This window comes from Pelodiscus sinensis, chromosome 3, assembly GCF_049634645.1.
Source record: "Pelodiscus sinensis isolate JC-2024 chromosome 3, ASM4963464v1, whole genome shotgun sequence".
NCBI lineage: Eukaryota > Metazoa > Chordata > Testudines > Trionychidae > Pelodiscus > Pelodiscus sinensis.
In genome coordinates, this window is record NC_134713.1 from 102,394,422 (window position 1) to 102,407,821 (window position 13,400).

A 13,400-nucleotide genomic window follows, 5' to 3' on the forward strand; every position below is an offset into this window, starting at 1 on the left:
CTGGAGCTGGAATTAGAGCCACCCGCCGCAGAATCAGCCAGGCAGCCACCATCAGCTTGCCCAGGGCTGGAGCTGACATCAGCGGAAGGTAGATGTTGCCGGATAAAATATTTAATCCCTCCACAAAAAAGAGCAAAAATGTTGATTCCACATGTGCTTGTGACCTCAGAAAGGGTTTTCTATGCATAAAAGAAAAAAAATTGCCTGGAAGTATCCCAATTTAGAGACCTGAAACAACTGTCTGCTAAGCTGTCAGTGTTTGCCTGATATACTCCAACTCCTGGTTGGATCCCGATTGAACAGTGTTAGGTGAGTTTTGCTGTCTCTCTGTTGCAGGTACCTCATAGTTGCATATTTAGCTAAGCCCTCAAAAAAAGGGAGCTAACATTTGAAATGGATGCATTTGAGGCAAACAACTTTAGGATTAACAGAGCCTGGGAAGAAAGCTTAGGCTTGGGTTTCAGGTAGCACTACCTAGTATTAAAAAAAAAAAAGGGTAACTTCTAACAAGGGACTAGGAAAGGGGAGATTTAGACACTCGATGAATGTGTAGTTTTGTTGGGTATGAAATAAACTCTACTCACTTAAGATCACGTATGCTTACTTTATAGAATGGCTGATAGTTTTTCCTGAATATGGATGATATGCTATGAGTCCCTACTGTATGCCTACTCATACAGAAACAAAGTTTCTTTAAAATACATATTGTCTGGAGAAGCATGAATCAGAAGTTTGTAGCTTTCCTAAAAATTTCCCTGAGCTTTTTTTTTTTTTCTGATTGGATCTTCAGTGTAAAGAGATTTTTTAAAAATCATTTTCAATTTCAATAGAATGGTTTTCATTTAGATTTTCTTCCCACCTTGCCATATCCCATAATTTAGCTGGGATAAAGGGAAATTAATCCTTAAATTACAGGAGGAAATTAGTGGTCTAAACTTTTTTGAGATTACTCACCCCCAAGCTCTAGTAAATTATTTGACATGAGCAAGTGATCATTTTACAGATTGGATGGGAATTTGCTGCTGGCACCCACATGTTCTCTTTCTGATAAACTGTTGTTGACATTTAATTGGGTCATAACACACACATCAAAGGCTGTTACTTAACAATGAGAAAATGTTACTTGTATCTCCCCACGTTTCCTTTTACTCGGTTGTTGTTGTTATTCATCTTGCTCACATTTACAGAATCCAAAGGTTTTTGTAAGTATTTCCTTTTGCAGTAGTTAAATAAAAAATTTGTGCACTCCCTAATGGCATTGATTTAGTTCAGATGAGCAGGTAAAACTGAGTAATCTTAATACTCAATTAAAAAAAGCCTGTTACCATAATTTGGTGGGTATGGCAAGAGTGGTTTGAAACTTTGGATTTCTCCAATCAACTAGGGAAGTCAAATATTATTTAAAAAGTTAACTAGTTAAAATGTGTATCAAACCGTGGGCAAGGGGCTGCTGGAGAAGCCTCCTGCCCTTGGCAAGGTGATCCTGGCTGGGCTGGGCTGGGCAGGCCCTACTCCACTGCAGTTTACCTCAGTTCCAGTCCCTAGAGCTGCTGCAAACAGCCGGCTTCAGCTCCGGCAGCTGTCTGCCACATGGTGACTGCTGGAGCTGAAGTCAGCTGCTGTGTGGCAGACCCTTGGTGACTGGTAACATTATATTTGCATATCTGCATATTCATTATTTGCATATTGAATATGCAAATAAAAATGTTACCCGTTTGCCAGAAGTTTGTGAATGGGTTTGCTGCTCTGTGGTTTAAAAAAGGTTGGGAACCAATGATATAAAATATATGCTCTGAATGCTATTGAAGATATGTGTTTTATAAAGAGAGAGATGCCAAGATCCTCAAAGGTATAGGTGCTTATCTCTCTTGATAGGAATAAGGCTTGCACTCCTTTGGTACCTTTTGAGAGTATCTGGGTCAAAATGTTTAAGAAATGTTCCCCTTCAGCAATAAAACTAAAGATGGAAAAGGCAATTGCGTCATCTAGTCAAGTCTCCCAAAGCAATAGCTCTTCCACTTAATCTTTGATTTGCCTTTATCTTTTAGTGCTTATGATAAAAAGGTTGGGTACCAAACGTCCGAGCTTATGATTTTAAAAATCTCACAACACCAGGCTTATATGATATTTAGTTGGAGTGAATCAAGTTGCATGGGTCATAATTATGTGAGGCAGAAATGCCTGTTCCTCCCCAGGCATTGTTTGTTCTGTGTTTCCACGTTCAAGGCAGTGCTGTAGTAATATGCATAGAGAACCCATGCAGAATGCTGTATGAAAAGGAGGAAATAAGTTTTCAGGGATTTCAGAAGCTGTAATTGAGTCTACTCTGCAGGAACTGCTTCAGGAGCTCGAACAACATCGGGAGCAATTCATTGCGTTGCAGAAGAGGAGCAGCAACCTGCCTCACTATGGCCCAATTGGGGAAGCAGAACATACCAATGTGTGTCAACGCTGGCAACAAGTTGAAAGCCAGTTTGCTGTATGCCAACAGATGCAATTCAAACCCCAGGTACGTTTTTTCCCCTCTCCTAATGGAAGGTAAACAATTGTATGCTGTAATGCTGCAGGACAGAAACATAAATAAAAAGAACCATTTGAGTGAAATCCAGACGTTTGGACAGAGCGTTCTGGCATGTACACTGCAATAATTTGTAGCATCCTTCATGCACTGCTGCGGAGGTAGATGCAGAACCACAGCATGGACTTGATGCAGCTTAGTGGCCTTGCATGATTTCAAGGCATCTGTTTATTCCCAGTCTTCTTCCACTGCTGAGGAAAGATCTGCAAAGAGAGAGGCTCTGAGTTTGGCAGATGATCTCAAGAAACTCCCCATTCCTTCTGCAGCAGAAGCACACAAGTTTACAAGTCCAGGGAGAGGAGTTGTGTGGCTGCAGAAGAAAGAGCTGGTCCTTTGTCTTCAGAATTAAATTGCTAAAGTTGGTGAAGTAATAAAGCATGTGAACAAAGTGAACATCTAAGGACACTTTGAAAATGGTAGCATGCACATGTACTACTTCTCAATTTTCTGCATCTGATACTACAATGAGCATGTGCACCAATGTTGTCTTTTTCTAGCAGTGCCTATGAGCTATTGTGATGATATATCAAAGGCCAGTGCTGATATATATGATATGATAGAAGTCTACAAAATCATGATGGGTATGGAGAAACTTAATAAGGAAGTGCAAGAACTAGGGGATCATGAAATGACTACAATAGGCAGTCAGTTTAAAATAAACAAAGTATTTCTTCAAACAATGCACAGTTGATCTTTTGAACTCCTTACCAGAGGATCTTGTGAAGGCCAAGACCATGACAGAGTTCAGAAAAGAACGAGGTGAATTCATGGAGGATCGTTCCTTCAGTGTTTATTAGCCGGATGTGCAGGAATGGTGTCTCTTGCCTTTGTTTGCCAGAAACTGGGGCTGGGCAAGAGGGTGTGGATCACAAGACCTGTCCGTTTCCTCTGGACCACCTAGTATTGGCCACAGTTGGAACACAGGATACTGGGCTACATGAACCTTTGGTTTAATCCAGTATGGCAATTCTTATTATTTTAAGCCCCTATATGTGTGTCTCAGAGCAGTGTAGCCTAGTGGCTAGGGTCAGTAAAAATGGGTGTTGGTTCCCTCGTGGGTTTGGTGAAGAGGGAGTAAGGGGAGCCAGGTCCGCCCTCTCCACCAGATCCCAACCCAGGGCCCTATTGGCAGTGGAGTGGTCCACCACTGGACTTTCAGGAATCCCAATGAAGCACGCTGAGCTCCCAGAGTATAATTCTTCCTACCAGACTCTTCCATGTAGTCCTCTCCCTGTCTTCCCTCCATACTGGGGGCTTCTCCTGCAGCCCCTTGCTGACTGGCCTCCATGGCTGGATCCATCGGCGGTGCCTCTTCAAGAGCTCCTGCAGCACCTACTTCCTTGACATCAGGAACTGAATCCATGGACGAGTATTTTGGAGTGAATTTGAATTTTTCTCATGGTTTATATATGGAATGGAAGACATAGGATGAAAATTTAGATGAATGCTTCTACTAAGTGTTTCTACCATCATGGTACTGTAATTGGCAGCACTACTTAGTATTAATGTTAGGAGTGATCTATTCAATATGTCTGCAAAATTCATTAGAGGCAATATTAAATTCATTACTAAAGTTACTGATGTTCTCGCTACTACTGTCATTAAAAAGAACACATTTTAGAAGATTATACTCTGCATCAGTTTACTCACCCGTGCCCCCCACGCCCTATCTGCAGTCTTCTAACAAATTACCTAGTGTGAGGCTGTAGTGTGTTATAAAAGTACAAGTGGAATGAGCATCAAAGTGGAATTCAAGTAGAACACAGGTTCTCCAGGTACTTCATCAAGCTGACACCAACTTTTACGTATAAGGGAGAACTCTTCTATCTCCTCACCAGATGGCTTAGCAAAGAAATTGATCAAAACACAACGGAACTTGCAATCAGTATAGATGTCTGATACTTATGTGCCATCATGCAGTGTTGTCAACTCATTTGCCTCATGTAACCATGGTAATGTGTTAAACATACACCAAGTGAAGCAGTGAATGATCAGTACAATATTTTAGATTGTATAGTTGATGTTAAATCTCTGGTGTTTTCAGAGATGGCAATACAGTGTCTGTTAATAAGTGTTTGCAACAGGAAATCATTTCCAGGATTTTTTGGCTCATGGAAATTCTGTTTCAGATACTGTGATTATTGCATTTGGTGTAGCTTAAGCTACCTGTAGCTAACTTCCAGGAACCTCACCAGTAACATCTATGGCATGTGATATAGATGACATACAAATCCGAGGTGTAGCCGTGTTAGTCTATAACTGGGTCGGGGGCGGGGGGGAAGAATGGTCTTGCATAGGGATATAATAGTGTAGTTGATTTAACTGATAAGCAAAAGCTTATCGGTTAATGCTATAGACTACACATATTCCTCCCCCTCCTCCCCTTGCCGACACATTTTTTAGTGGTCTGGCTCGTGCTTGATCTGGGACCTATCCGCACCATGGCTCTGCATTTAAAGTATATTAGGAGCCAGGTGGGCAGGGATCCTGGCTCAGTTCTGGCTTGAGCCGGGTCCAGGAGCACAGCTCCTCCCTCCCCATGCAACAGGGGCTGCTGCCACCCTGCACTGCTGCCTCTGTATCAGAGGCAACCGGCACGCGAGGGGAACTGTTTTTTAAATTGTTTCCCCTTGTGACGAGCCTCCACGTGCCCCCCGTGCTGCTGCCTCTGATTCAGAGGCCGTGGTGCAGAGTGGCAGCGGGGTCCTTGGGAGTGGATGAGAGTACACTGGCTGCTGGCCCCATGCGCAGGAACTATAGAATAGTCGGCTAACTGATAAGAATTCATGAGGTTAATCGCCTATTCAATTACTTGATATTTAACATCACTAGTTCTGCAGCGCCTTAGAGACTAACCAAAATTGTAGATAGTAAAAGCTCATGATACCATCTACATTTTTTGTCAGTCTCTAGGATGTGCCATAGAAGAAAGCTACATTTTACCACCTTCAGTGCTAGGGATGTGAACGACTGAATGCTTATCGGATAGTCAACAGGCTAGTCGACTAGTTGCTTGCACCTCCCTCCCCCTTGCTGCTTCTATCAGAAAGAGGCAACAAGCGGGGGGCGGGGAGAGGGGGTGATGGGGGTTCTTCAAAGAGGCAGTGCCATGTAGAGTCTTTGAGGCATTGCCGCTTTGAAACACCGTGTGGATAATATACCCTTGTTCCCCACAGTGCTTTTGTCTTTGAAGTGTAGCAACAACCCTGGGGCTGTTGCTATACTTCAAAGGTGAAAGTGCCCTTATCAGCGAATCCAATAGTTGATGAAAATTGCGTTGGCTATTTGATTAGCCACATAATCAAAATTTTACATCCCTATTCAGTGCTTCCCTGTCTGCTATTGGGTACTCACCCACACAGATTCTTGTCTGTAGGAGTCACGTCAGATGATTCCAGAAGCTACACTCTCGTGGCTGCAAAATGAGTGGATCCTGTACGTGTACAAACAAGGCACTCAGTTGCACAATGTTTTGCCATGATATGGGAAAATGCGGTGCCAATTATGATGCTGGAAACCATGTAAGCACCTTTCAGCAATATTATTTAATACTTGCTGGGAAAGTGCTCACATGCTTTTACTTTCTGTAGGGCCTTTATCATCTCATGGAAAGATTAAGATGTATGAGAGGATATTTAAAAATACTTTTGGGAGCAAAAAGTGCCAAGAAGACTGGGAAAAAATGGTGGGATGTGTTGGAGTAAATTTACAACTCTCAGTTGTCTTTTCAGTAAAGTGCTGACAACCAGAAAAACAGAGACTATCTTCTGTATCTGTTTTTCTTGTAAACATGAGTCCAGGGAGGTAAAGTGTTGAACCTTCTGGCAAGAGGTCTGAAAATGTTGGTGTGAGAACTAAAATATCTTTTTTAAAAAGGATTACTAAAAAAATTAATTTCTGGTATGAACAGTCACAAGTCTTGCTGGGTAATTTGAGTTGGATAGAAGAAACTTTTTTTTTCTTGTTTTTTAATTTAGAAAATGCCTAATGTAGTAGGATTTTTTCATTTGTAACAATGGCCTTTTGTTTATCATTTTCCTTTTCCCACAGTGCATTAAATTGAGACGAATAAATAATTAAATGACCTTTTATGTTTCTGTAGCCCATCCCTGCTCTGAGGTTAAAAAGCAAGTATCCATCTGGAAGTAGGACCTCTCCCTTCCCTACTGAATACCTCGTTGAAATTAACAGAGTTTTGCTGGCCATGGCTGATGTTGAACTGTTGCTGAATGCACCAGAGCTGAACACTCATGTCTATGAGGACTTTTCTACTCAGGAAGACTCATTAAAGGTATTGCAAAATTAAGTATTGTATTGCAAAAAGAGCAGCAAATAGGGATGAAAACAAAAAAAAAATTATTCAGTGGTTACACTTTTTACTTGTGTAGTAGTATCTGGTTCAAGATATAGCGTTTAGAAAATAATTAATAAATCATACTTGTGTCCTTCCTCACTGTAGCCATCGTAACTGTCAGGTGCCAGTGCATATTTTCTCTCAATTGGGAGCACTCAGATTTGAAATGGCAAGTAGAGAAGTAGTTGTTTTCTTTTAGTGAAATTTTATAGTTGTCTGTTCAAAATGTTGACTAGTACAGGGATTCCAGATATTTACATAGTGTGATCAGAATCTAAGAGGGAGCCCGGGAGAGTGGGAGGGAGAGGGACTCTAAGGCTACGTCTAGAATGTCATGATTTTCCGCAAATGCTTTTAATGGAATAGTTTTTCCATTAAAAGCATTTGTGGAAAAGAGCATCTAGATTGGCACGGACGCTTTTGCGCAAAAGCACTTTTTGCAGAAAAGCGTCCGTGCCAATCTAGACGTGGTTTTGCGCAAGAAAGCCCCGATCGCCATTTTTGCCGTCGGGGCTTTTTTGCACAAAACGGTTCTCAGCTGTCTACACTGGCCCTCTTGCACAAAAGCATTTGCGCAAGAGGGCTTTCTCCTGAATGGGAGAGTCATTGTATTTGCGGAAGAACACTGACAATCTTACATTAGATCGTCAGTGTTCTTGCGCAAATTCAAAGCGGCCAGTGTAGACAGCTGGCAAGTTTTTCTGCAAAAGCAGCTGCTTTTGCGGAAGAACTTGCCAGTCTAGACGCAGTCTCAGGGTATGTCTAGACTACATGCCTCTGTCAACAGAGGCATGTAAAATAGGCTACCCGACATAGTCAATGAAGCGGGGATTTAAACATCCACAGCTTCATGAAAATAAAAATGGCTGCCGCGCTGTGCCAGCTCACCTGATCGTCGGCACAGCACGCAAGTCAAGACGTGGATGGGTCGACAAGGAAAACCTTTAACTGCTCCCTTATGCATCGTGAACTGAGGTTTACAGGAGCAGTTGACAAAGGCTTCCTTTGTAGACCGATCTGTGTCTTGACTCGCCTGCTGTGCCGACGATCAGCTGAGCTGTCACAGTGCGGCTTTCCTGATTTGGAAAAGTATTTATTTACAGCTGAGCTTAATGCAGATATGTGTTTGAGTAAGCAACGTGCATGCTTAACCTTAAACATGAAAATATTCCCATCCCAATTCAGTAATGCACCTAAGAACGTAAGTCATCCCAACTGAAATCAATGGAACTACTCTCACATTTTGTTAATCCTTGTTTTTTACTTGCTGCGTACAATTTTTCAGAAGCACCTGAGTTTCATTTTCAGACGTGATTTAGATATTGAGAACCATTTACTTTGAAAGTTTTGAAACTTCTGAAATTTATATCTGGTTTCCTTTTATTTTTTATTTATTTTCTTGTCCCACCTATATGTCTGTCCCATGATTTTTTTTTTTTTTTTTTTTTTTTTTTTGCCATCTGATGTTCCCCATTCACTGTACAAGCGTTCTTGCTACCATGTTACTCCTACCCTCTTACCATATCTACTGTTGTAACCATGACCCCTAACAGAGGTAGGTAGGCTGACTGCTGCTTCTGCCTGTTGCCTGCTCCTTATATACATGTCCTAGTGCTGTTTTGCAAAGTGCTATAAGAGCAGCTGGAAACAAGGGGGAAAACTAGTAACGTGTGACTCACCAGCTCTTTACAGACCAGTTCTCCCAGAGCATTGGGTCTGCCTCCCCCCATGCTGCTGCTTCTGTGGGAGGCAGTGGAGGGAGGGGAGGTTGCATTGTGGGAGCTGGCTTAAAAGCTGGTACCCCAAGGAAACCGGCTCTCACCTTCTCCTCTCTTGCTCCCTTCCCCGCAGCAGGGGATGGGTTGCATGTAGTCATTTTGATTAAATGATAAGCCTAGGCTTATTGGTTAATAGTGTAACCAATTACACGCTATTATCCCTAATTTAAACTACTCCATATGAGATTTCAAAGAGAGTTTTTATAAGAAGAGGAAGAAAGAGAAAAATCAACTTCAGAATATTGCAAGTGCAATCTCAGCTCAAAAGAATAAGAGAAAAAGTGAAGTTCATTCTAATGCTAATAAAATAGTACATCATGTTCCTTAACTCAAAAACCTATAAATATATATGTTATCCTCTTACAAACTTGTGGAGATGATAGATTATTAAAAAGGTGCAATTGATTTAACTTGATTTAACTAATTGTTGATTTAACTTATTCGCTGGTGATGCTCTTCCGATGACAGCTGGAGTCTTCCATTTATGGATGCTCAACTGGCAGTTTTTGAAATGTTTTTTTGAAATGACTATTGACCTTTCTTATTTCCCACTGAGATTGACTTTACTAATGTGTTGGTGCCATCATTGTGCTTGTAGAATATAAAAGACATTTTGGACAGACTTGGGGACCAGATTGCAGTCATTCACGAGAAACAACCTGATGTTATACTGGAAGCATCTGGACCTGAATCTATTCAAATAGGAGATGCACTAACACAGCTGAATGCAGAGTGGGACAGAATTAATAGGATGTACAATGATAAGAAGTGGTAAGTCTATTTTTTTTCTAGAAATATATTTGAATGTGAATATGGGTAAATGTTTTATGTTTGTAGAATTAGAACTTTTTTACAAAGAACTTCAGTTTAATCAGAATGTTTTCTATTTTGGTGCTGCAAAATAATTTTGAACATAATGTAATGCTCTTATTTAACACCGTCATATAAACATTTTTGTTATTTTATTAATGTGTACGAGGTTGAACGATAAGTCTGGGTTCATTGGTTAACCTGCATAATTACACACACCCATCCACCCACACCGCCCCTCTGCATCTGTATCAGAAGCAGCAGAGGGGAGGCGCGAGCCAGTGCATATGGGGAGAATTGGGGGAGCACAGAGGCAGCAATGGCCGGGAGCGGGAGGGAGACAGCTTAAAAACTTGCTCCCCGTGGGCACCAGCTCCTGCAGAGCCATCTGCACCCCCCTCCTGCGCTGCTGCCGCTTATAGAGAGGCACCAATGCAGGGAGGAAGGGGGGTTTGGCAGGAGTTGACACACACAGGGAGCTGGCTTTCAAGCTGGCGTCCCATACATACCGGCTTCTGCTGAGCCAACTGCTCACCACCAGTGCTCTTCTGCCTCTGATACAGAGCAGCAGCACGACTAGGGGATGGTAGGGGAGAATGGGAGGAAGAATCCGGTGATTTCTGGGAGCTGGCTTAAAATCTGGCTTCCCATGAGCACCAGCTCCCACTTGCTGCCTGCTCCGCTGAAATTTTCAGAAGTTATATTTGTTTTTGTAAACGTGTATTTTAAAATCCCTAATAAATATTTATATAGGGGTGTGTGCGTGTGTGTGCGTGTGTGCGTTCGCATGTGTTTACATGTGTGTATGTAAAATACTATACACTGTCATGTGCACAGTACTACAATAAACAGCAATAATCTGTGAAGCTGTAAATGTTATTACATTGAAATGTGACTGTAGTAGAAAATATGGGGTGGTCACAGACGGTGTGTGTCTGTTAGAAACTGAGAATGGGCAATAGGGAAGGGATCACTTGATGATGACCTGTTTTATTCAGTCTCTTTGGAGCACCTGGCATTGGCCACTGTTGGCAGACTGAATAACCGGGCTAGATGGACCTTTGGTCTGACCTAGTATTCTTATGTTCTAAGAAATTGTTTGCAGCTGAGTGAACATTAAAGAATAAATAAACGTATAAGAAAACAGATGAAATCTCCTATGTTTTCTTTACCATGAACAATAATACATTTTCAGCTACTTTAAATTTTTCTTATCTAATCTTGTTAGAAATATGGTTTTTTTTTAATACATGTTAAGTTTCATGTATTTTCATTCAGCAAATATGAAGGTTTGTAATTCTATTAAAAATCTTAAAACTCCTATTACTGTGTCCAAGGCTGTTTTACATTTAAAAGATAATTTAGTGGCTGTTTGTTACAGTCGATTTTCACTTACAAAACTGCTATATTTTTTAAATGCACTGACCGTTGTTATAAGTTTCCACTATGCTGTTAAATGGTGAAAATGTGCAAATGGAAACCAGGAAGCTACTGTTAAAGTAAACTGAAGGGGCCTGATGCTGCTAACATTTGCTACTAAGCACTGTGATTTCTATACTCTTCTCCCCAACCAACAAACTTTTCAGCCTTCCCAGGGCCTGCTCTTTCACCATCTCCCCAGCCTGCTTGGGACCTGCTCCCCGCAGCCACCCTCCTATCCTACCCAGACATGATCTTCCAGATACCCCTGACAGCCCATCTGGAGCCTGCTCTCTTCCCCTCCCCCCTTCCATTCTCTGGCTTCCCCCTCAGCCCACCAAGGGCCTTCTTTTCACCTCCCCAGGTCATCTGAGGCCTGCTCTTCTGCCTGCCTCACCCACAACAGATTTTCTTAACCATTTTCCTAACTGGTTTATTGAATGTAAATTAACCTCTGAAATGTATGAACTTTTAGAATTAAGTTACTGTTAAACAAGCTTTTTTACTCAGAAGTGGTCATCAGACTTGGGATTTTTAAACTAAAATACTACATAACTTTCTGATTTCTAAACTGCTATTTTTAACACTTCCCCCATATTTTTATAAATAAAAAAACACTGAGATCTGTTTCCACAGTGTGTATGGCAATAGCTATAATTTTGGTTGGTATGACTTCAAATAGCCTGGGTCCCTACGATACAAAGGCTTAAAGTATACTAACTTCCCTGTTAATACACTTTTAAAGTGGAATATAGATAACATGTTTAAGTTCATTACTCTTTTGCATTTTCACAGGTTTCAACAGACATATCAGAGTTTTCAGTGTCTGCCAAGAGGCCAAAATAGCTGAATTGTTGGCCTTTGTTTTCATTTTTACAGGTTGCAATGGCAATTTGATTTGTAATGGGATGGTTTGGCTCTTGTGCTGACCTACTCTGCTAGTTGATTTAACCCTAAAAGAAGGCTCAGTTGCAGCAGAGTACATGCTGAAGTCAGTCTCTATTCAGCCAAACATTTAAGCACGTTCTTGAGTTTCATTGTCTTCAGTTTGATTTAAGCATGTGCTTTATGTTATGCATATGTTTATTTGTCATGCTGAATAGGTATGATATAAAGCAGTGGTCTCCAGCCTTTTAAAGCACAAGCTCACTTTTTGATTTAAAGTCAGTACAGGATGTACCTGAAACCCAAATATCCCTGCCCTACCCTGCCCTTTCGCTAAGGCCCCACCCTCCTCATTCTGTGAAGATGGGGCACAGGGGAGGGGGACAGAATGATGTCAGCACCCCTGGCCTCTGTTTCCCCCAACCTGCACAACAAGCAGGAGGCTCCCGGGGGCAGTGCTGAGGCTCTGGGCAGGATCACAGGGCAGTATGTGGAGGGGCAGCTGAAGTGCCAGCTTTTGATAGCCTCCCAGGCAAACTAGTCAGGATCACCTGTCAGAGGCTCTAAGATCTACCGGTAGATCCTGATCAACCGGTTTGTGACCACTGGTATAAAGCATGCACTTGGTTCTTCACTGAATTGGAGCCAATGCTCAGAGCTGGCCTTTGGGAAATTGGTGCTCTGGGTGAATCTGCATTTCGGTGTCCTTGGGCCTTGTGGTAGTGGTACCCCATCAGTTGCCCCTGGTCCCCCATAGGCTCCCTATTCTCCCCACCCTCCCTTCCTGCCAAGTCCTGCGCCTAATGTACCTCCCTCCTGTGCCCCTAATCCCTGCACTGTGTACCCTTCACTCCTAGCCCCTGAATCCTCCTTTGCCCCTTCGGTTAAGGGAGCTAAGGTCTGGGCTAAAAAACTTTTTTATATATAAAATATGCTCTCCAATGCACTTGATTTGGAGACTTGACCGCAGTAACGCTGGGCCCCTTGCTCTCAGTTGAAGACATAGAAGGTGAGAAGATGAGAGTTGGTGCTTTCCTTAGTGTTTGCTTTGGTTAGCTAGTTTTCAGTATTCTGATGATGTATAAAAATTATAAATGTATTTCGTGTAGTAAATTTAGTTTAGTTAGTTATAATATGGTACCTGGTGAATTTATTATGGAAAAAAATTCGAACAGTGTGCGCCATGAAAGACTCTTTCCCTGTTATGGATAGGCTCAGAGCTGTGCTGGTGACAGACATATTCCTATTTGTAGAGCCCTGCAAATTCACCGATAATTGCTTAATATCTATGGATATCTGCATCCGTGGAAGCGATATCTTACCAACTCCTGTCCCCAGAAAAGGTTGCTCTTTTTATCAATGGAGCCTTTCTGGAGCTGACAGAAAGATCTGTAGCAGACCTCTATATATCTCTGAGGCCAAGTGGGTTGACAGTATCAAATTCATTAATGAGATTTAAATAATTTTTATTACCTCATCCAATTTCTGATTTCTTGGTGGTCATGGCCACTAAGGAGTAATTTCCATCAGTCCCATTCCAAAACAAAGGATTCAAGAGACCGGATTTAAATGGTTA

At 41.8% G+C, this 13,400-nt stretch overlaps 1 protein-coding gene across 10 annotated transcripts in view; it reads left to right on the forward strand.

Annotated features, from left to right (window-relative positions):
• The window catches only part of UTRN (utrophin), a 569,920-nt gene that overhangs the window by 227,039 nt on the left and 329,481 nt on the right, over positions 1-13,400 (forward strand). For 9 of the 10 annotated variants that reach the window (XM_075924350.1, XM_075924351.1, XM_075924356.1 and 6 more), the window contains 3 exons: positions 2,333-2,509; positions 6,681-6,869; positions 9,309-9,481. In XM_075924350.1, coding sequence (XP_075780465.1) covers positions 2,333-2,509; positions 6,681-6,869; positions 9,309-9,481 — 539 coding nt within the window. The remainder of the gene's footprint in view (positions 1-2,332; positions 2,510-6,680; positions 6,870-9,308; positions 9,482-13,400) is intronic. The other variant, XM_075924354.1, reaches the window with a different exon arrangement.